The 21090-nt window shown below is 33.7% G+C and overlaps 14 protein-coding genes across 14 annotated transcripts; 7 read left to right on the forward strand and 7 right to left on the reverse strand.

Annotated features, from left to right (window-relative positions):
• Positions 1–114: 114 nt before the first annotated feature.
• Positions 115–1992, reverse strand: TRS65 (Trs65p; the record flags this gene model as incomplete). The annotated part of the gene is made up of 3 exons (XM_020189974.1): positions 115–1301; positions 1479–1691; positions 1770–1992. Coding segments are annotated over 3 exons (1623 nt in total), but the record flags the coding sequence as incomplete, so codon positions are not given.
• Positions 1993–2421: 429 nt separating this feature from the next.
• On the forward strand, positions 2422–3189 carry ISC10 (Isc10p; the record flags this gene model as incomplete). Its single annotated transcript, XM_020191871.1, has 1 exon — positions 2422–3189. The coding sequence occupies one exon, from the start codon at positions 2422–2424 to the stop codon at positions 3187–3189; it is 768 nt and encodes a 255-aa protein (XP_020046792.1).
• A 217-nt stretch (positions 3190–3406) lies between these two features.
• ASCRUDRAFT_81430 (uncharacterized protein) lies at positions 3407–5230 on the reverse strand (the record flags this gene model as incomplete). The annotated part of the gene is made up of 1 exon (XM_020194617.1): positions 3407–5230. One exon carries the CDS (start codon positions 5228–5230, stop codon positions 3407–3409), a length of 1824 nt encoding a protein of 607 aa, XP_020046793.1.
• A 625-nt stretch (positions 5231–5855) lies between these two features.
• ASCRUDRAFT_81431 (leucine-rich repeat domain-containing protein) lies at positions 5856–7709 on the reverse strand (the record flags this gene model as incomplete). The annotated part of the gene is made up of 1 exon (XM_020194618.1): positions 5856–7709. One exon carries the CDS (start codon positions 7707–7709, stop codon positions 5856–5858), a length of 1854 nt encoding a protein of 617 aa, XP_020046794.1.
• Positions 7710–10735: 3026 nt separating this feature from the next.
• Positions 10736–11777, forward strand: EFM5 (protein-lysine N-methyltransferase). Its single transcript, XM_020193482.1, has 2 exons — positions 10736–10899; positions 10985–11777. The coding sequence occupies exons 1-2, from the start codon at positions 10874–10876 to the stop codon at positions 11733–11735; spliced, it is 777 nt and encodes a 258-aa protein (XP_020046795.1). The 5' UTR covers positions 10736–10873; the 3' UTR covers positions 11736–11777.
• A 77-nt stretch (positions 11778–11854) lies between these two features.
• On the reverse strand, positions 11855–12634 carry RMD6 (Rmd6p; the record flags this gene model as incomplete). The annotated part of the gene is made up of 1 exon (XM_020191872.1): positions 11855–12634. One exon carries the CDS (start codon positions 12632–12634, stop codon positions 11855–11857), a length of 780 nt encoding a protein of 259 aa, XP_020046796.1.
• Positions 12582–14055, forward strand: ASCRUDRAFT_76469 (EF-hand). Its single transcript, XM_020193483.1, has one exon. It carries the CDS (start codon positions 13041–13043, stop codon positions 13980–13982), a length of 942 nt encoding a protein of 313 aa, XP_020046797.1. The 5' UTR covers positions 12582–13040; the 3' UTR covers positions 13983–14055.
• An 11-nt stretch (positions 14056–14066) lies between these two features.
• On the forward strand, positions 14067–14514 carry ASCRUDRAFT_154549 (uncharacterized protein). The gene has a single exon (XM_020189325.1). It carries the CDS (start codon positions 14151–14153, stop codon positions 14394–14396), a length of 246 nt encoding a protein of 81 aa, XP_020046798.1. The 5' UTR covers positions 14067–14150; the 3' UTR covers positions 14397–14514.
• A 118-nt stretch (positions 14515–14632) lies between these two features.
• ASCRUDRAFT_70993 (uncharacterized protein) lies at positions 14633–15253 on the forward strand (the record flags this gene model as incomplete). Its single annotated transcript, XM_020191873.1, has 1 exon — positions 14633–15253. One exon carries the CDS (start codon positions 14633–14635, stop codon positions 15251–15253), a length of 621 nt encoding a protein of 206 aa, XP_020046799.1.
• A 1023-nt stretch (positions 15254–16276) lies between these two features.
• Positions 16277–16708, reverse strand: ASCRUDRAFT_35620 (ADP-ribosylation factor GTPase-activating protein; the record flags this gene model as incomplete). Its single annotated transcript, XM_020190628.1, has 1 exon — positions 16277–16708. A coding segment is annotated over one exon (432 nt), but the record flags the coding sequence as incomplete, so codon positions are not given.
• Positions 16709–16854: 146 nt separating this feature from the next.
• ASCRUDRAFT_154552 (uncharacterized protein) lies at positions 16855–17568 on the forward strand. The gene has a single exon (XM_020189326.1). It carries the CDS (start codon positions 17001–17003, stop codon positions 17472–17474), a length of 474 nt encoding a protein of 157 aa, XP_020046801.1. The 5' UTR covers positions 16855–17000; the 3' UTR covers positions 17475–17568.
• Positions 17569–18277: 709 nt separating this feature from the next.
• Positions 18278–18862, reverse strand: ASCRUDRAFT_21442 (ubiquitin-binding protein CUE5; the record flags this gene model as incomplete). Its single annotated transcript, XM_020189690.1, has 2 exons — positions 18278–18490; positions 18563–18862. Coding segments are annotated over 2 exons (513 nt in total), but the record flags the coding sequence as incomplete, so codon positions are not given.
• A 628-nt stretch (positions 18863–19490) lies between these two features.
• On the reverse strand, positions 19491–20377 carry ATP16 (F1F0 ATP synthase subunit delta; the record flags this gene model as incomplete). Its single annotated transcript, XM_020189167.1, has 2 exons — positions 19491–20225; positions 20372–20377. The coding sequence occupies 2 exons, from the start codon at positions 20375–20377 to the stop codon at positions 19746–19748; spliced, it is 486 nt and encodes a 161-aa protein (XP_020046803.1). The 3' UTR covers positions 19491–19745.
• An 85-nt stretch (positions 20378–20462) lies between these two features.
• ASCRUDRAFT_70997 (uncharacterized protein) lies at positions 20463–21077 on the forward strand (the record flags this gene model as incomplete). The annotated part of the gene is made up of 1 exon (XM_020191874.1): positions 20463–21077. The coding sequence occupies one exon, from the start codon at positions 20463–20465 to the stop codon at positions 21075–21077; it is 615 nt and encodes a 204-aa protein (XP_020046804.1).
• Positions 21078–21090: the final 13 nt, after the last annotated feature.

The following is a 21090-nucleotide window of genomic DNA, read 5'->3' on the forward strand; positions in this document are numbered from 1 at the left end:
ACAGTAACTATAATGAATGTTTAAAAATTAAATAACTGAAGCATAATTTTGAATGATATAAATACTAGGTGAAAAAAAAATAAAAAAATTATGAAATTATAATTGATTTTAATCTACTACTACTACTTCTAGTAATCTACCACAATCAAAACTTTCACCAGTATTAACATCAAAGATTTTAACACCCTGCAAGCTAAATATACCCTTTTCGATTGCTATTAGATGAATTTCGGTTTCAAATACTTGAAATGGCTCTAAAGGACCAATTTTGACATCATTAGCTAGACAAATAATGCCTCTTGGGGATAATTTTGTTTGGTTAAATGCTTTAACCAACTGGTTTGGGGGAATGATTATCATATTATTATTGTAAATGTTATGATGGTGTTGCAATTTAATCTTTGAGAGAGTATTTTGTAAATTGGAATTGAGGTTTAAAGTTAGCAAGTTTGCAGAGTCCTTTGGTTGAATATATAGAGATAGATTGAGTAAATTGTGGGATTTGTTTATTGCTTGAATTTTCCATTTAAAGACCTCACCAATATGGGTATTTGTTGTTCCATTGAATGATAGTATTAAACCATTTAAGATTGATTTCGAATTTCTCGGGATATTAATATTTAAAGAAGAAGAGGCGGTACGCAATGATTTTAGACGAGAAATTTGGGATTGGTGGGAAGGTTTTAGGTTGTTATTAGCATTTGGTAAATTTGACAAGGAGAAGATTCTTGAATTGTAATTGATTACGCCTTGTTGAGAGATGTTTGAAGATTTGACTAGGGTGCTGTTAGTGGGAGGAGCAATAATTGCAAAATCTACTAGAGTTGACCATTTAGTTATAATTTTATTTGCCAAGTATTTATGATTTTTTTTGCTTTTGGGGATTGATACAATGTTGACGATGATTTGTTTTTTTGAGTCGTTATCATTTATAAAAGAGTTTGTGAGTTCATAAGGGAAATTGATAGCATCATTTGATTTTAAATCAATTGGAAAAGTTTTTAAAGAAGCTGGCAATAGGGGGTTTATAGAGCCACTGGGAAAGTCAAGAGCTATGTCAAAGATGTCTAGAGAGGTGTTTATTTTATTCAATTCTTTGGAGGCTTCGATGTCTAAAGTGGCTAATAATTTGTCATTTTTGCCAGCAGCCTTTGTACATCTGAGTTTCATGTTGAGAACAGGAAAAACAGGCAATAATATTTTAGCTGACAAAGTAGTATTTTTGACTTTATTTTTAGTTTGTGGGATTTTTTTGATCTCTTTAGATGATTCAGATAGTGAATTTTTTCTAATTCTTGATTCTTTAACTATGGTTTTATATTCCAATTGTTTTTTCAAGTTGGATAAATTTGAAGATAAGTTTTTGGAAGCAAATTGGTGCAAAATCTGGGATTCCAAACCATCAAAAATGTTATTGTCTAGTATTGGTTTATAAGTCAAAGCCTTTTGGAAAGTTTGATTCTTCTTGTCAGGTCCACCAATTGAGTCGGTTTTGGTTAGTGTATCGTCGTTCTCTTTATCAATTATGCTTGGAGTATGGGGATTGCATAGCAAATTGGGCTGATAAGTCAATGAGATGGAGATTTGGATCTCAGGAAGAGATATCTTTCTCTTGGGATAAGCAATTGGCAATTTGAATTTCCAAACTGAAATCAATAGGGACTTTTCATCGTCAGCATCGTCGTCATTCTCTGTGTTCTGAGCAAGATCTTTATCGTCAATGAAAATGTTTTGGTCTTGTTGGAGAATGGACTCGTTGTAGACAAGACTGTCAGAGGCCAACTGGTAGTTTTTGATGTGGTAGTTTCTATTTTTTGAGTCAAGAGGCTCGTTGTAGTTGTCAGAGGAAGGATGGACATACAAATCAAGCGATAGCAGCAATTCGCTGATGGCAGCAAAGTAGTTGGAGTTATCAGCAGCAGAGTGGGAGTTGGCAAGCACCACATAGCCAGCAATGAACTCGTCAAAAAAGGCGATCTTCCTGCTGCTGGCAAGACTCAAGTGATGGAGAAACGACTCCAAGCCATGCTTCTGCGAGGCAAGAGGGTCCTTTCCCACAACTTCCACAGGCAAATACACCTTCAAGTCCATTGTTGTTGCGAGAAGAGGAAGAAGAGGCAGAGAGAAACTGTTCAAGTGTCAGCGCTAGCTGTGAGGAGCTGAAGAGCGACGTAAGGCTGTCCTTTTCCACGTCTCAGAAGAGCCAGCTCACGCAGCAGAACCATCATGGATGGGGGGCGACAGGCGAGAGACAGCAGCAGAGACAGCACAGGCAGCAGAAGTAGCAAAGGCAGCAGAAGTAGCAAAGGCAGCACAGGCAGCAGGGACTTGTATGGGCTCAGTGCTGCTTCTGGAGTCGATGCTCCCTTTGCCACCAAAAGATCGCTTTTGTCTGAGGAAGAGAAAACACATCTTCTCAACATGGCCATCGAAGCAGATATATTCAAGTCTGGTGGTGACATCAACACTTTCCCCAGGCAGAGATTCTACCAGAGGACTACGAGACAGATAATCAATGACTTCAATGACGCCAACAACAAGCCCTACAGCATCAGGTCCTATCGACAGCTCATCACAAACTCGATCAAGATGGGGCTTCATCTACACAACGCTAAAGACTCCAGTGGTTCCAGCAGTCTCACACTTGAGGGCCTTCGGTTGGCTCAGCTAAACCTCTTTGAAAAGTTCAGCTTGTCAAGACAAAACAATGATGCTCAGTTGGTTTCAAAGTTGAATGGAAAGCGAAAAAAGACTGTGGAGACCTCAAGCAATCTTCTATTCAAAAAACTAAAAGGCGATTCCTTGGATGAAATTCAGAACCAAGACGACCTTGAGAGAATTCATAAATTTGAAAATTCAATTGAGAATTCATTAGAAAATCTAGCTGATGATGATAATCTAATTGGAAATGAAAATCTAATTGGAAATGCAAATCTAATTGGAAATGCAAATCTAATTGAAAATGAAAATCTACTTGAAGATGAAATTCAAAATAAATCTAATAAACCCAATAAAGTTGATCATTTACTCAATTGTCAAAATACTTCTTGCAATCAGTTATTATTTGATAGAATGAATGATGTCGAAAATAAATTGCAATTGATATATATCGAACAAAGAAACTTGAACAATAAAATGGACAAGATTTTAGATATTTTATTAAATCAAAATGATTCAAAAACTATTTAATCTATATCACTGTTTATCCTTTTCGTTCATCTTTTTTATTTATGTTTTTTATTTATGTTTTGTTTTGTTTTGTTTTGTTTTGTTTTGTTTTGTTTTGTTTTGTTTTGTTTTGTTTTGTTTGTTTGTTTGTTTGTTTGTTTTTTATTTATTTCTTATCTATTTCAATCTGATCTAGTCCACTAATATGTGGTTTAGTTCCTAGAAAGATTAAAAATCATCATGAAGATATGATAACAAATCTGAAGAAATGAAAAGCAAAAGAAATAGATGCAAGCACAATCAACCAAACCGGTGAGCTTTTATCAGCTCCCACAATAATCATATAAACTAAACTGGAAATATATGTAACAAGAGCATCATATCCTGTGAAAAAATATGTTAATGAATAGCAATATGTTATGCAAATTGAAAAAATTTGCAACCATTTAACATGCTTTTTTAATCCAACCAAAACCAAGGTATTAACCAATATCCCCAAAATGATCGCAAAAACCAAAACAAGTTTATTAGAATCATTGTCTGCCCTTCCCCCATTTGCATTTTCAGCTGCTGGTATTGGAACAGTATCTGGATTTATTGAAGCATCTCTATTATTTTCAATTTTACCAAATATCTCAATATATTCTTCCTGCATTTCCAATGGAATTTCATAATAATTCAAATGACTCCAAAAAAATGTGTCAGAACATTGAGAGCACTTCATTGTATCGCATCCTTCATTTTTCTCAATAAGTGCTTGACAATTTGGACATGGCTTTGAATGAAGATGTTTCCATTGAAGGCTTGAAAGTTCCTCCATATCTATTGAATAATCTTTACCACAGTTTGAATTTTCGGAATATTTTTCACCACATTCAAAGCAAAATTTATGATTTTTCACGCAAATTGCAATAAATCTTTTGTCATGAGTTTTTTTGTTTTTTTTGTTATCAGGCAAAGATGATGAAGTCTTTGGAAAATATTTATCATATTCATCACATTTAACGATTGAACCGCAATTTTTAAAAGGACAGTATTTTAAGGATTTCGTTGGACCTGCTTTAAATGAAAGATAAGAATTGAGCATCAAATTATCCCAATTTCCTATTATACTGTAAATTTTCTTTATATTATTATTCAATTCCTTTAGTTCAGTTTCGTTAATTTCACTAGTTTCACTAGTTTCATTAGTTTTGTTAATTTGAATAGTTTCACCAAGTTCATAAAGTTCATAAAGTCCATACATTTCATACATTTCATACAGTTCATAAAGATCATGAAGTTCATTTATTTTTGGAATACCTGACATTCCCTGAAGATCAGTATCATTTTGTATTTTATTTGTCTTTATATTGTTCTTTATATCAGCTTTGTCAGCTTTATCAGCTTTAGTTTTATTAGTTTTATTTTTATCAATTTCCCCTTGTATGCTATTTGTGGAGCTCTTATTGTTTGAATTAAGTTTGGAACTATTTTCATTTGGTTTTTCATTTGAATCAGCTATAGTATTATTTTTATTTTCAACTTTGTTTTTTGGGCTGAAAAAATCAATCAAATCAGATTTACTGATTAATAACTTACAGTCTGGATTAATGCATGTTAAATGTTTCAATGGATGATAGACATTATTAAAACTATTTATGATATAGGTGGAGTAGCATATAGTACAATATTTGTGACCACAGCAAGGGCCAATTAGAGTTTTATCTGAGAATTCATTATAGCAGACTAAACATGTTGTTAATTTTGTATTATTTTCAGTTTCCTCGATAATTTTCGATTTGGTTTTATCTGGTATTACACCATGATCTATAAAAAACTGATTATGAGAAGATACAGGCGATTGGTTAAACTCCTGTAGTAATTTTTCGTGATCCCAGTTATATGAGATTAATAAATACGTAGTTTGACTTTTAGTGATATTCAATTCTTCTGAGATTCTAGCAGTAGTTGAAAAAATGTCGTCTAGTATTTGAGTGTTTGAAATTGGACAAAACTCGGGTTTTTTTGATTGGGTTGATTCTTTGGAGGAGATTTTCGATGTTATTGAAGTTAGTTTCATGTTGTTTGTTTGAGAAATTATAAATTAGGTCAATGGGGGATTAGTATAGTAAAGAATAGGGATGTGGATTGAACCAAGAAGGGGTTGCATTGTTATGATATCAAGCTAAGAAGTGATATTCAATCGATTATAAATAGTTGCTTAATCAAGAAAAAAACAATAAGAAAAAATAGGGTTTAAGCAAATGTTGGATGAGGAATATCGAACAGGTCCAATTTTGGGGAGCAAGCCAAAGGGTGGTCTTCTGTGGTAACACAGCCCCCGTGCGCTGGTTTTCCAAGCATGCATCCGAAGTTTGACACATTCCTGTGGATACATGCATGTGTATGCAAGATCTCGGGTTTTAACTAGAATTAGGGCTCTAACAGTTTCTACAAAGTGATTTTTAGGGCAGACAGTTGATTGCTGGGTAGCAATAATGAGGTTGTATTGTGAGAAAATGACAGTTGAATATGCTTGTGAAATAGTACGTGTATAGCCCATAAAGACCATAAAAAGGGTGAAAAAGCTTTAACAAATGAAGGAATGAAAGAAAAAATATGAATGAAGATGAAAACAATAAGAAAAATTAAATATAGCAAAAAAATGAACCATGAATTGAAATTAAAAAAAGAAAAGTATTAATTTAAGAAATGTTTAAAAATGAACTAGCAAGGTTTCTGAAATTATCGTTGTGTGTTAGATTATCGATTGCCATATTTAGTGAGCTTTTTATTCTTGGAATTTGCTCACTAAAATTATTGCTATTAAGATTATTAGTGTTAATAGCGGGAAGAAACACTTGGGGATACAAGTTTTTGTTGTTTGAATAAGTGTAGTTTGTGTAAGTAAAAGAGGAGGTTGAAGTGGAACTGGAAGTGGAATTTGAGATTGTGTAATAAAATTCATCAGTGTTGTAGTTATGTTGATTGCTTTCGAGGTTTACTTTGACATTATTTTTGAATTTCAATAACTTCAAGTTATTGTCATTATTGATATCGGTGATTTGGTTCCAAGATAAGTCTAGGAACTTTAGATTTCTGAGATCAATTAAGTAGTTTGATATTTCGTATAATGAGTTGCCCAGCAAGTTTAGGGAATTGATTGAGAGTGGCAAATTATCGACGGAGAAAAGTCTATTGAAGGATAAATCGAGGTAATTTAAATTTTTAAAGTTTAGATTTAAATATTCATCGATGGAATCAATTGAGTTGTTATTTAGTCTTAAAATTTCTAGATTGTTGGATGGTGAAGAGGATTTCAAGTATCTTAGAGAGGACAAGTCATTTTGATTCAAGTTCAATTCAATTAATGAATCCCAGTTTAAATTTTTGGAGATATTGTATAATCTTTTGATGTTGTTGAATTCTAAATTCAAGGAGATGAGATTTTTCAAGTTGTTCAAGTTTTCAATTCTTTCAATTTTATTGTTTGATAAATTTAAGAATTTTAGATTTTTTAGGGGGTTTAAGTTTTCAATTGATTTGATAAAGTTGTTTGATAAATTGAGAAAGTGTAGGTTAGTGTTGTCATTTAGGTTTTCTATTTTGTAGATTTGATTGTTTGATAAGTCCAAGTCGAGTAAATTGGACAAGTAATTTAAACCGTAAATTTTGGATAAACTGTTGTGGGATAGATTAATTGAGAGTAAGTTTTTATTGATTTTGTAGTCAAAATCGATAGGGTCAATAAAGGAAAATTGATTTCTAGAGAGATTGATTGATTTGAGGTATTGAAGAGTACCTAGAGATGAAATATTGGATAGATTGTTATTTGATAGATTCAAGTGCTTAATTTTATGGAAATTTGACAAGTTTGGAACAAAGGATAACTTGGAAGAAGAAATTTTCAAAGTTTTCAAGGAGGTTTGTAAATTCTGATTTGAAAGTGGTAGAACGTTGTTAATAAAAGCAAAATGATTGAAATTGTGGTTGAAATTAAGGGATAGACTTGTAATTTGCTGGTTGTTTTCAAGTAAAATGCAGGTGTCAATATAATTTGATAAGAAGTCATGGACGTTCTGTATTATGTCAATTTCAAAGGACGTTATTGAGTGAATGACAGATAATTTTCTAATATTAGTAAAGGGAACGAGATTGACTAGCTGGTTGTTATTTGAGATTAGGGATTTGTAGGAATTATTGGTGGACTGGATGACGAGATTATGGGTGAAATTTGCGATAAGAGATCTGAACAAGCCCAAGTTCAATGCATTCAATTTGAATGGCTTTGGGTTCTTGAAACTCTTGTTGTTGGTGTCTTTATTTTGGTAAGTGTTCAATAGGCCATTGTGACAGTAGTAGTAGTTGTCGGAGTTCAAGACGACGATTAGGTTTTTGAAGAGCAATTTCAAGGCCAACGCAGAAATGAAGCAGTTGGAAGAGAGAGCCAAAATCAACAAGACATCGTTGGGCAAGGGAGCGATAATGGACTCGAGCAAGTGTGGAGGAATCAAGTCGTAGATGTTGGCAGCTTTGTTACCTGAAAGAGAGAGAAGCATTTTGGGCAGTGCAAAGTATGGGGTAGGACTATTTGAGCGAAACACGGGGTATGAAACAGAAAAAGGCAGGGTGAGATGGCGATAAGCAGTAAATAATCGACCAGAGAGGCAAGAACTGGGAGAACGTCGCAGAAGAAAAGAGCAAAGGCAGAAGAGGCAGAAAAGACAGAAGAGGCAGAAAAGACAGAAGAGGCAGAAAAGACAGAAGAAGCAGAAGAGGCAGTGGAAGAAACAAGAGCAGTGTCGAGTAAAAGCACAGATGTAGAGAGATTAAGCCCAGCGAGAAAAGAGAGCGAGAAGACCATATTTATATCTTTCCGCCCTCGTCGGCTCGCTTTGTCTCAAAACGAGACCTGGCCAAAAAGATCCAGGTCTAATTTTTGTGGGGAACCCCAGCCAATCGCGTCAGAGTCCCGCCGAGGGCGTCGCGTGCAGCGCGTGCAGCCCCGTCCGGGTCCGCAGCATGCGGAAGCAGTTAGATGCAGACGCACGCTGCCGATAACGCTATCGGGTACCAGAACCACGGGTCAGAAATGCTGTCTAACGCAGTGTGCTGCTTTCTGTCGCACCTCCCACGGATGGTCTGTTGCTGTTTTGGGAAGTGTGTGAAATTTCACCTTATATTCTGTTACAGCTCTGGTGGTTTGGAGAGAAAGCACTCACTTCGCTAGTATTGTTTGAGAAATAGCTGACTTTGAGTCATTACGCTCTTTGGGTATCGCTTTACTCTTATCTGTTGCTCTCTAACAGCTTGGTATGAGGAAATGACAACTCAATAGTATTGCAGCTTAGTGATTGCTTGATCTGCTGCTTTTAGATCTGGAAATGTTAAATCCAACAGCTGAACATGAATGTTATCTGCTTTTTTTTATCTCCTTTTATCTCGTTTGATTTTGGGTTACTCTGAGTCGCTAGTCAACTTAAATTGATACGATCCTAACCACTCCAATCAAAGAAGAAAAGTCAATTAAAGTCACAATACAATTAGCACCCAGATTTATATTTTAAGGAGCTGAAAAATCTTAGTGGAATCGGTTTAAAACTCAATAAACAAAATTGCAACAATTTTAATTTGAATCTTATTTAAATCTTATTCAAGTCTTATTCTCATTTATTTTCTTTCATTTTCATTTACTTTCATTTACTTTCATTTACTTTTCCTTATTATTTACAAATAATTTATTCATATATTTAAAAGCGTTTTAATCATTTCAGGTATTCAAGACTCCAGAGGAGTTCAAATCCCACTCAATTATTATCAAACAACCAATCTTTTATCTCTCTACAGATAACAACAAGTCAAGTCAAGTCAAGTCAAATCAAATCAAATCAAATCAAATCAAAAAAAAAAAAAAAAAAAAAAAAATGCCAGACCATACCTTGCCCTAATCAATTAAAAAGATAATTGACATTCTTATTGCTGCTTTCTATTACTAGACAAGGACTTTCGTGGCATTACCATGTATCATCTATTTTTATAAAGTATTGTTATACTCGTGCTTATACATTTATTTGCTACAACATGTCTTATACCCACCTACATTATTTGAATAGAAATGGCATTAATAAATCTATCAAAGCTTGAACAAAGACATCAATCCATCATAAAAATCTATCAAACAAAACAGAAAAAAACTGTATTATTCAATCACCCGTTTCTGCTCTTCTTTAAAATAATGGTCATTTTTTAGCTTCACTTCCAGAACTCATTCAATTTGAATATCACCATACTCACTCATTAATAAAACTAGCTCACCAATTCTTTAATCGTTATAACATAATAACCATTATAATCATTATTAAAAAAATTCATCTTGCGATATTTCATATTAAGAAATTGAGGAGAGTGGTTAAACAAATAAACACAAAACATAAGGCAAATAATTATTATTATAGCTAGCATTATTAATATTATTATCATTACTAATATTCTTAGCATTACTAATAATATCTATCACGGTTTTTCTTTTTCCCTATTTATTAATACCATTATTATAATAATAATAATAATAATAATAATAATAATAATAATAATAATTTCTACCCAGTTTAATAAAACCCCATTTCCTTACTAAAATTTCATTTTTCAATCAATTTCTCATTAAACTTCCCAATTGGTTTTTATCTTTACCTTTTACCCTAATTTTTCAATCATTCTCACTGTTTTATCTATCCAACAATCATATTAAAATCCTTATTACCCTTTATTCGATTTTCCGTTTATTTCAAAAGACTCTGAATCTCGGTTCTGAAAATCATAAATCATAAATCACAATCCATTACTTTAGCCTTAATTCTTAAATCTGAAGTCTTAAGATAATGATACTCGATTATCATACCATTTTTTTTTTATTCTTTAAAATTATCACTACAATTATTGCTACTAATGATCAACCTGAATTTACAATGTTTGCAGCACTTGTATGAATTAAAAGAATATTTCTTGTTTTTAGAAGTGGATAATTATTCAAAAGAAGTTTTTGGGAAAATCTTGATTACTTTTAATTTTAATTTTAATTTTAATTTCAATTTCAATTTCTATCCACCAGAATACATTTTTAAATCCTCCCACTCTTCAACCTCTTTATTATCTCCTTCACCAGCTCCTTATTTCTTTGCTTGTTTTCTATTTACAGATAAGGATGCAATGCGTATACTGCTCCTTTGCGCATGCAGTTGCGCATAACCACCAGTATGGTAGAAATGTCCGCTATTTCAACACCTAAAAGCCCACTTCATATTAATTTGGACATGAATTGAAAAAAAATAACAGCTCAAGCACTTGTAATGATGATAAAATAGCAATTGAACAAAGCAAACAAGTGGGAAAATTAAGAAGATTCCAGTTATCAAAATAACTATCGCTCAAAATGGGTCATAAGACAAATTTCGTCAAAGTTCCATTTCAGAAACGGGATTTAGCGATCAAGTGCGGGTGACCTTTTCAAAACATTATCACGTGCCAAACACTTTTCGTATATTGCGTAATGTTCGAATTCTCGGTATATTTTGGCGATTATTACGATTCCGTCATGAAATCGTAATCTTTTTTTTTTTTTTAATTTGACATCATTTCTTGATAAATTTTTCAATCAGAAGAAAGAGCAATAACTTTTTGAAGTTTGGCATTTCAAGTAGCATAATCATTCGAAAAACCACAAAAAATGTCTGATTCTGATGATGATTTTCCGTATGTTTTTAGATAGTTTGAGGTTTTTCATGGAGATCTAGTCAAATCATCTTTCAACTAACTATAAATTATTTCAATTTATCAGTGTTTTATCTGATTATGCTTTGAAAGCGTTACAAGAGTTTCAAAATGAAGAAAAAGAGAGATTGCTTCAATTGTCAAAAGTATATAATAAACCGGCAAGTGCTACACTAAAAGATTTCAAGAATGATAATGATCATGATCATTATCATGATCATAAAAATAATGATGATTTAAATATTGATTTATTTAAAGAAGATTGGAATTTATCTCAATTTTGGTATGATGAAAAAACAGCAACTTTTCTAGCCAGAGAGTTATTAAATGGTACGACTGAAGATACCAAAATTTGTATAATATCTGCACCATCTGTTTATTCTGCAATTTTAGACCAATTGAAATTGGAAGACAGACCAAATTTAAAGAAAAACATTTATTTATTTGAATTTGATAAAAGATTCCGATTATTAGCTGGAGATTCGAATTTCATCTTTTATGATTTTAAAAACCCATTGAAATTTGATAAATTGGATTTGTTTAAAAGTAAGATTGATAAATTGCTAATTGATCCACCATTTTTGTCAAATGAATGCCAGACCAAAGCTGCAATCACTGCAAGAGTTTTATCAAATTCGAATAGTCAAATTTTGGTCTGTACAGGTGAAAGAATGAAAGATTTGATAAAGAAAATTTATCCCACCACCAAGATGACAAATTTCATTCCAGAGCATAAAAATGGGTTAAGTAATGAATTTAGATGCTATGCATCATATAAAAGTGAAAATTGGGATTACATTGGTGAAAATGATCCTTAAGAATCAGTTTATAATAATAATAATAAAAAAATAAAAAAAGGCTTATTTATTTATTTATTTATTTATTTATTTATTTATTTATTTATTTATTTATTTATTCTAGTCTAGTCTAGTCTATTCTATAAATTGATGTATAATGACTGTAAATGAAAGTCTCTTGTGGCTTTAATACCACCTTCTAATAAGACATTTTTCTCAGTACTCTGACCACTTTTTAATTTAATCTTAACTATTGAATTATCAATCTTGATAAAATTTAAAATCTTTTCATAATAGAAAACTAAATTATGTTCAACGATGACAATTGCAACAATTTTTTTGAAGTTTTGAGGGAAACTTAAATGAATATCATTTTTCATTAAATTGAACAAAAGTGGACCAGTTTTTGATTTGAAAGAACAAAAGGATGTTAGTTCTAACATATTTGAATATGATTCACCATATACATTAGAAAGTGAAGTCTGATCTAGGTCTTGAAATGGTTTGATTCCAATGATACCAACGACCCTATCGTTGATTTCTTTGTTAAAACGAAATTCTGATTCGTGTTCAATTAGAACTGTTTGAGTGCTATTAGTGGTGGTGCTTTTCTGAAACCTCTCAATCAACTCATCAGAAGTAAAACCTAGCCAGTCCCTGGGAACCAATAAACAATATATATAACAGTTACTGCTGGACTTATCCAACCCCAAATCAAGCAAGATATCATCGTGGTGTTTTATTCTTTCTGTTAGAATGATATTGTATCTCAACCTTGGCTTATTATAAGCTCTGTTGATCAACGCAGTGAGATTCTCTCTGAAATTGACAGAACCCTTTGAGAAACCTTTTAACAACGAGCTAGGGAACTTGAGCAACACAGGGTGCTTGGTCCCATTGAAGAAAGTGTTGTTTTGCATTTTCTAGGCCAGTTTGAGAGCAGGAAATAAAGAGACCAATTTGAGTTTGTTGAGTAATGTTGTCCATATTTTTGAAGTGTCTTACCACTTTACCACACTTAACAACATCCAACGCCAGAGAATGGTTCGGTCTTTGACGACAAAACAGTCAAGTTAGAAATAGCTGGACAACAATAGCTGGACAGCAATAGTTGTGATTAGAAATGTATAGAACCGATTTCTTGCTGGATCTATTAGATCTATTTTAGGGAGTCCAGGATTAGGACTTGCAGCTGGGTCTACGGTTTATATCTGGAGTTGGCGTAGTCTCCTTTGCTCTTTTCCCTATCACTAAAAGAGCTTCTTTCTGCCAAACCAGCTACTACACTCTCACCACCAACGCAACACTATCAAAAGCATTTCAAAGATGAATAGAAGAAGCACATACAATGGAGTTCCTCCACTGCATGATATTTCCAACTCTGGATATCAACCCCAATACCAATACCAATCACAACAACAACCTATTTACTACCAAAACCAATCAAAACCACATAATCAATATTTTCACTCTGCACCAGGGACCTCAGCTCAAACCTATCAAGAACAACAAGCCTATCAAAGCCATCCCAATATCTATGGTTTTCGATCTGTTTCCCAAAGACCCTATAGTCAACCAGCCCCTTCTGGTTCTACTTTTGTTCCTCAACTGTTTGAGAACTCTCGAGGTTTTCCTTTGTGGACACAGGATGTGGTAACAGAAATACCTGGGTTGATGAATTTGCCTCAACAACGAACTGGAGAAGTCGAAGAGATCCAGTATAAATGCCAGGAGTTGTTTCGTCGAATTGATACTGACAATTCAGGCGAAATCTCTCAAAGAGAATTGAGTGAAGCCATTAAAAATCCTGATGGAACCAAATTTGACAACTCAACAATTCGATTGATGGTCAAATTATTTGATAGGAATAAAAACAATACGTTGGATTTCAGAGAATTTTTTTTCTTGTATAGATATTTTAATTTCTGGGTTGATTCGTTTAAAAGTATGGATACTGATAAATCTCTCACAATTGATTACGAAGAGTTTTTAAATACTTTACAAATTTTTCAATATAATTTATCTCCAAATCTTTCAAAGTTTATCTTTAATAAGTTTTCAAGAGCTAACATTCAAGAAAACTATGGTCTTGATTATATGATTTCATCAAAAACTCCAAATGCTATGAAATTAGGTAATTATATTGAATGTTTAATTTGGTTGACTAAATTCACTGCTTTTTTTCAAAAATTCGATACAAATAATTCTGGAGTTGCCACGGTTAATTTTGAAGATTTCATCATTGAACAAATAAACATGTTAATTTAATTTATTATTACCCTTTAATTTATTAATCTATTTTTTTAGTTTTTTTTTCTTTCCTTTTTAGTTATTTTTTTTCTTTTCCTTTTTTTTTTACAGAGACTATCACGTACTTTGTGAGATTTGGTGATTGTTTTACTTTCGTTCGTTACAAGTTTCGGTTCACATTAATAAATGTTTCTTTCCTTTATTCCACATTTCTATGATCTTACGCCCAAGCACATAAAGAGCACCTCTCAAAAAAGGCAATTTGCTCAACCTTTTTGCTGCTTCTGCTGCTTCTGCTGTGTTTACTCTATTGTTAACACCTTGTCTAGAAAGACGATGGCCAGATCAAGCTTTAAATACAGAATACAGGATCCATCCGCGGAAACCGTTAGGAGCCAGCGGGCTCTGGAGAAAAAACCAGGGCTGTTTTGAGTGATTGCACTGTAATTTGCGCTGAAATTTGGGCGATGGAACTGGCGTTTGAAGTCACACGGAGATAATCTGCTGGGTGTGTTGTTTTTGACAAGACGATAGATAAATACAAATCAAAGATCAGTTGAGATTAAAATCCTGTTTTTATTTCTCTTTCAACCAAAACTTCTTTTATATCAATCCTATTTTCTTGCAGTATATACACTTGTATTTGTATTGGCTTATAGATACTCGAGATGCCTTTGTTACACAAGTCTAGTCAATTGTTGCCCAAACCGGTTTCATACAAGTTGAATCCCAGAAGATCACCAATCATAACCAATAAAGCCAGAAAGCTATTCTTTTATGTTCTTGCTTTGATAGTGTTTGGATACATTATTTTGGAGATAGTTGGCGCACGAAATGGCGATGCAAATCCCAATGGAAATGAAAATAGCTTGAAACAGAATAAAGTTGAGAATTTTAATACTGCAAAGGAGTTGAATTCAAAGAACTTGAATGGCAAAGTCCAAAATCCAGATAATAAAGAAGATATATTGATCAACAATAATAAATTGATCAACAATGGAATCTTGGAAGATTTTAAAGAGGTTCCTAAATCCAATTTGAAAAACATTGTTGATGATGGTAATACTAAAAACAAGGATCAAAAGGAAATAATAAAGGATAAAGACTCTAAATTTGATCCAAGTTTTAAATTCAAGCTAAATGACGAATCGGTATTAGATTCCAATTTGAGTCCAAAAGATGATGTTCAAAATATTGATTTAGATGCAGAAGGTGAACCTGAAATCGAGGTTATAAATAGAAAATCGATTAAAAAGAAACCGATAATAAATTTACAAGATGTTGAATAATGATTAGGTAAATTGAATTAAATTATACGAAGATGGAATTAAATGATAAGAAATGAATTGAACATCACAACAACAACAAAAAAATACAGAAAAAAATACAGAAAAATACAAAAGGGTAAAAATAACAACAGAAAATGATGCAGAGATTATTTTATATAAAAATATAGTAGCTATATATATTGTTTATTTTTTTTTTTTATTAAATTTTTATTGTTAATTTCTTTTTCTTTTGCTTTTGATCTATAGTTAACGTGAATAATTTTTAATGGTAATAATCAGTTAGCTCCAAACATTGTTAAATAAGTCGTCATCTAGATTATTCTTTGAATTATTGATTGAGTTAGAATTAGAGTTTGGGGTTGAATTTGAATTTGAATTTGAGAGTGAATTGCTATATAAAGAAGCAAACTGATTATTGTTATTATTATTATTATTATTATTATTATTATTATTATTATTATTATTATTATTATTTGCAAAGGAATTGTTATTGTAATTTGATATGGGAGTAGAACTAAAAAAAGATTGGGATTGAGATTGAGATTGCTGAGTGTAAATGTTATTTGAATAATTTACATTATTAAAGGAAGACAGAGAGTGAGTAGAGTTCAAAGGGGTTGAATATAATGATAAAATTGATTTTTTCAAATCGGGTCTCGAGTTATTATTATTATTATTATTATTATTATTATTATTACTATTAGTGGTAGTAGTAGTATTGTTATCATTATTAGAAACACTGTTTTGAGATGCTGGAGAAGGAGAAGATAAAAACGATAAATCAAGTAATGAGTTTGAAGAGTTGTTTACGGGATTATTTGTGGGATTGTTTTGATTGTTTTGTTTTAAATGAAGAGAGGATCTCTTTGTTGAATTATTGCTGTCAAGAGGACCTTCATTTCCAAGTTTATTGGAATTTTGATTATCAGCTTTGACAGCATTACCGTTGCCATTTCGATTGGTATTAATAGCGTCATTATCCTCTTCATTAAAGGTGATTGACATTGGATCAATTATTTTTTTACTCATGGCCCATTTTCTCAAGTCGTATTTTGTTCGTATGAAGTTTTCTATTTTACTTTGGTCTGGAACATAGTTGTCAGGCAAATTGTACTCCCAGAAGTGGTTGGCCTTTTTGTTGCCCCATTTAATCATCGATTTGACTTGCTCGTCGTTCCAAGAATCCAAGTCCACACTCCTGACCTTAGAGATATGAGTTCCCATGCTTCTGTGAATGCCTGAGCACCTAATGCAAATGAAGATTCCCAAGCTCCAGGAGGCCCATCGTGGGTGGGACGAGGTCTTGCAGTCAGCACAAAACCTGTTAGAGGGCTCCTTGAGCAACGTCTTGAGGATCTGAAGGTTCTTGTCAGCAGCACCCTGGCTCCTGCGCGACGAGGGAGCGTAGTTGATGGGTCTCGAGCCAGACGAATACGAGTTATACCTGCTATACATCTTCTACCTTCGCATAGCTCTTGCTTTGCTGCTTCTTCACCACAAGCTGAAACAAATCTTTTTCCAGCGAGCTGTTATCTTAGACACGTGATGCGCCGTCCCTGTGGATCTGAGACAATGAAAAAGAAAGCCGATAAGGTTTGGGTACGCAGGAGTCCAGCGCCATGGGGCTATTGCTGGCTTAGATAGCTATAGCCTTCTTGAAGACGATATAAGGGATAAGGGATATGCTGAAGATATATAAGCAGATACACCCTCCATGTCCTAGAAATGCTCATCAATTCTCTCAACAATGAACTCCTATCCTCTTGAAGCTTCTCCCTATAACAGCAAAGACGACCCCTACAATTATCCACAGCAGATTGAGAATCGGGCGCCAGAACGACCCAACAGATTCCTCCAGATCCTCAATTTTGTCGTCTTTGCTGCCTTGCTTTTTGGCTCGCTTTGCTTCATTTACTATGCTTTGCTCAAAGAAAAATTGTACTTGCAGATAATCAGTTTCTCTATCTATTGTGTGCTTGTAGCTTTAACTTTTGTTCTCACCTCGTCGTCTCCCAGGTACTTTAAGTTTGTCATATGGGAAGGTATCGCTGCGTCCCTGGTATTGGTCTTTGTAGTGGGTTACAAATTTTACAGAATTGACAATTTTGTAATCAAAATCTGCATTGTTATTGCCCTATTGGTAATTCAATTGGTGTTTTATATCTTTTTTAGTTGCTTCAGAAAACATGGCAGGTACAAGTATCTGAAAATAACCAACTAGATAAGATAACAAGTAGATAAATAAGAAAATAAATAGATACTAATTAAAAAAATAAAAAAAAAAATTTAAATAAATATAAAGTTTAATAATAAAGAGTTCAACAAAAACAATTATCACAGATATAAGAATCAATAACAATCAATAACAATCAATCATACCAAGGAGTAGAATACAATTATTTACTCATTTCATTTCTTAAATTTGTTGTTATCATCATAATCATCGTCACTATCTGTAACCAAAAATGCATCGTTAGAAGCTGATTCTGATAAATGTGCATTTGGTAATGGTTGCCATTTATTAGTATTTGATGAAATGCTTGAGTCTCTAGTTCTTCGCTTTGGCGTGCCGTAAATATCTGTTTCCGGCTCAATGTCTTTCTTGACTGCATTATTTTTATCAACACCAACATGGTCGTTGCTGTTATTACTTATATCACCAAAATCGTCATTAGATTTCTTGGTTGGAGTGCTTGGAATTGCAATGCTTTTTGAAGAACGCACTGGCAATTTTGGTGCATTCTCTTCTTCGATATTATCTATTATATTGTTATTTCTATTAACGGCATTGTCATTATTAGAACCAACTAGATCATCGTTTTTCAAAGAAATTCCATATCCGTAGTTATGATTTAATTCCACTGGGTCATCGTCATATCTTGATGGCATGTTTCTTCTATATGTTGAGGAATTTCTAGCAGAATTGGGCTGGGATCCAAAAGCGCTAAATAATTGTGAGGTATTGGTTGGTTTACGGCTGTTATAATTATAATCATCATCGCTATCATTAGCGTAATTAGTGTTATTAGTGTTATTATCGTTTTCATTTTGATTGAATTTTTTAGTTAATTCAGATACCCAATTGTTAACTTTTAATTTAGTTTCTTCAAAACCCTTTGCGATTTCTTTTTTGATCTGAGGCAAGTCCTCGTCTATAAAAGTGGTGAATGGGTCATCAGAATCAGAATCTCCGTCATAGTATTCTGATTTATTTTTTTTATTTCTCTCGTTTTGGTTCTGATTTTGATTTTGATTTTGATTTTGGTGTCTTTGTTGTTGTTGTTTGAATCTGTTTGATTTTATTGGAACTGGGGGTTTACTTGATTTATGTCTTGATTGGTGAGATCTATTTGATTGAGTAGATTCCATTTCAAACTGTTTTGCTAATCTTTTCGCCAACAATTCGTCTTGTTCTAACTGATTCATTTTCTTGAACTGATCATTTGATGGTAAATTTAGCGATTGATTCTTTGGAGTGGGCAAATCAATTTTGAAATTGGGATCGCTTAGATATAACAAAGCGCTAAAGGCTGAATCCAAATTGCCTGAGCTTGCAATTAATACGGCATTTATGTATTTTTGATCGATTGTTGGAAAAGCATCTTGAAGTGTTTTTTTAGTTTCTTCAATTTTAGATTTATTATTATTGTTGTTGTTGTTATTGTTATATTTAGTAGATGTAGATTTAATCGATTGATAGATACTCTTGTGATTTAGAGGAATCTCTTCAGTTGATAAGGATTTGCTGTCAGAAGTAAAAGTGACTTTTTTCTTTAATCTATCGGTTGAAGGAGTGGAGGAAGAAGAAGGAGATGGAGGGGGAGAGTGAATAGTAGTAGCGGTAGTAGTGGTAATGTTTGTAGAAGAAGAGGAAGAAGGTTGTTTTTTGATGATGCTGTTGTCCTTTTCTTTAGTTATGGTGTCGTTTGAATTGATTGATAATTCAGAGAAATCGTTTCGTAAAGCAGTGGAAGTAGAATCAGTGGCGGCTGCAGCTTCAGGAGAAGAAGTAAGATTTTGTGACATTATGGGGGAGTTAGTGTATATTAAAGATTAGTAAAGATTAGTAAAGAAAAGAAGGGAAAAAAAAAACAACAGCCAACCAACAAAAAGAGAAAAAAGGAGATTGGTAAATGGAATAAAAATAATTAATATTTGATAATCATCAAATTAATTATATTATTATAAGAAAAATGTCAAAAAACGATTAAAAGATTAAAAAAAACGATAGAATGTGGCTGTGCATTCCAGATGGATGATCACCCAAAAGAGTAATAATGTGGCGTGAACAACTATTTGTTTGGGATAAAGACAAATAAGTCCGTGTGGCGTAGAAGACGCGCTGTGATTGGCTGAAGAGCGAGGTTAATGGACATGAAGCGTAAGTAAAACATAAATTGAGTGGAAAGATCATTTTTAGAAGACGTATATAAATTTAGAATATGAATTAATTACTGATATATAGATACTGATTGATTAATTACTTGTTTATTTATTTAGCAACAGATTCTAAAGCTTGTAAAAGTTCCAATTTGATTGAGGCTTCAGCAGCGACTTCTTGATCTTGAGAGGTTAAATCCTTTTGAGCTTCAGTTATTTGAGCTTTGATTTCGTTAGAATCAAAGGAGTCTAAAGGAAAGGCTTCAATTGCAGTGATAGATAATTTTGAGTTTGGTTGAACAGTAGCAAAACCTCCGTTGATGAAAAAAGTGCTTGATTTGCCTTGATTTTCGATGATGGTGATCACACCAGGCTTTAGTTCTTCAACAGTAGGAACATGGTTAACTAAAACACCCATGACACCAGTGGCAGCAGGAATATTGACTTGGGAGACTTCAGCATCGTTGTATAAGGTTTGGAAGGGCAAAGAGAAGGACAACTTCAAAGCTGAGGAGGCAGCTGGAGCCTCAGTGGCAAGAGATCTTCTGGCAACAAAGGCAGTGGAGCGAGCAATGGTGCTGAGAGCGTTGTACTTGAACATGTTGGCGTGGTGTGAGAAGAAGAAGAGGAAGATGCTTTTGCTGGAGATATCAGGTCCAGATATTTCAAGCCCGACAGGGTGTGCCGCTGTTTTTGTTCAACAGGCATTGGCTAGAGCAGCGATCACGTGCACACGACGTCCATCACACGTGCACGTTAGAGGGGGTTTAAGCGCTGAGCTCAAGTTGGCTCCTCCAGCAGAAACAGCAGAAGCGGCAGAAGCAACACCATGTCTTTCCAGAACAAAGAGTTGGTCGACGCGTACCACAGCATTCTTGTCTCCACCGCCAACATCCTCAGCGACCTCTCTGTCGACGCTGCCCCCTCTGGCCTCACGCCCAACTACACCTACGCTGGCGCCTCCACCTCGTTGTCCTCCAACATCGACAAGCTCAACAGAAACATTGTTCTTTTTCAGGATAACTTGGATCTTATGTCCAGCAACCTTGAAGACACCAAGAACTTTCTCCTTATCCAGAAGCGAATCCAGCAACAACAGTCCAACAACATCAATCCCATCATCAACAACTTGAACAACCTCTCCTCCCAGTTGAACGACAACAACCTACGCAACGTAATCAACAGCCACGCTCACAAGGCCGGCACAGACACCATCCCTTCTCAATCAAAACGTCCATCCATCTCGGTCCAGAACAATCTCACTCCCAACCCCCAGGATATACTAAACGCCATGAACTCCTCCTTCAATCTCAACCAGAAACTGAACGACGCCAATGATCAGCTGAATCCTTTGATGTATAACAATAACAGCAACGACGACGATATGATCATCTCTTTCGATGCTTTGACCAACATTGAAAACATGGTGCCCGACAATCCATAATTATATATCTACA

Source organism: Ascoidea rubescens (genome assembly GCF_001661345.1).
Source record: "Ascoidea rubescens DSM 1968 unplaced genomic scaffold ASCRUscaffold_8, whole genome shotgun sequence".
Lineage (NCBI taxonomy): Eukaryota > Fungi > Ascomycota > Saccharomycetes > Ascoideales > Ascoideaceae > Ascoidea > Ascoidea rubescens.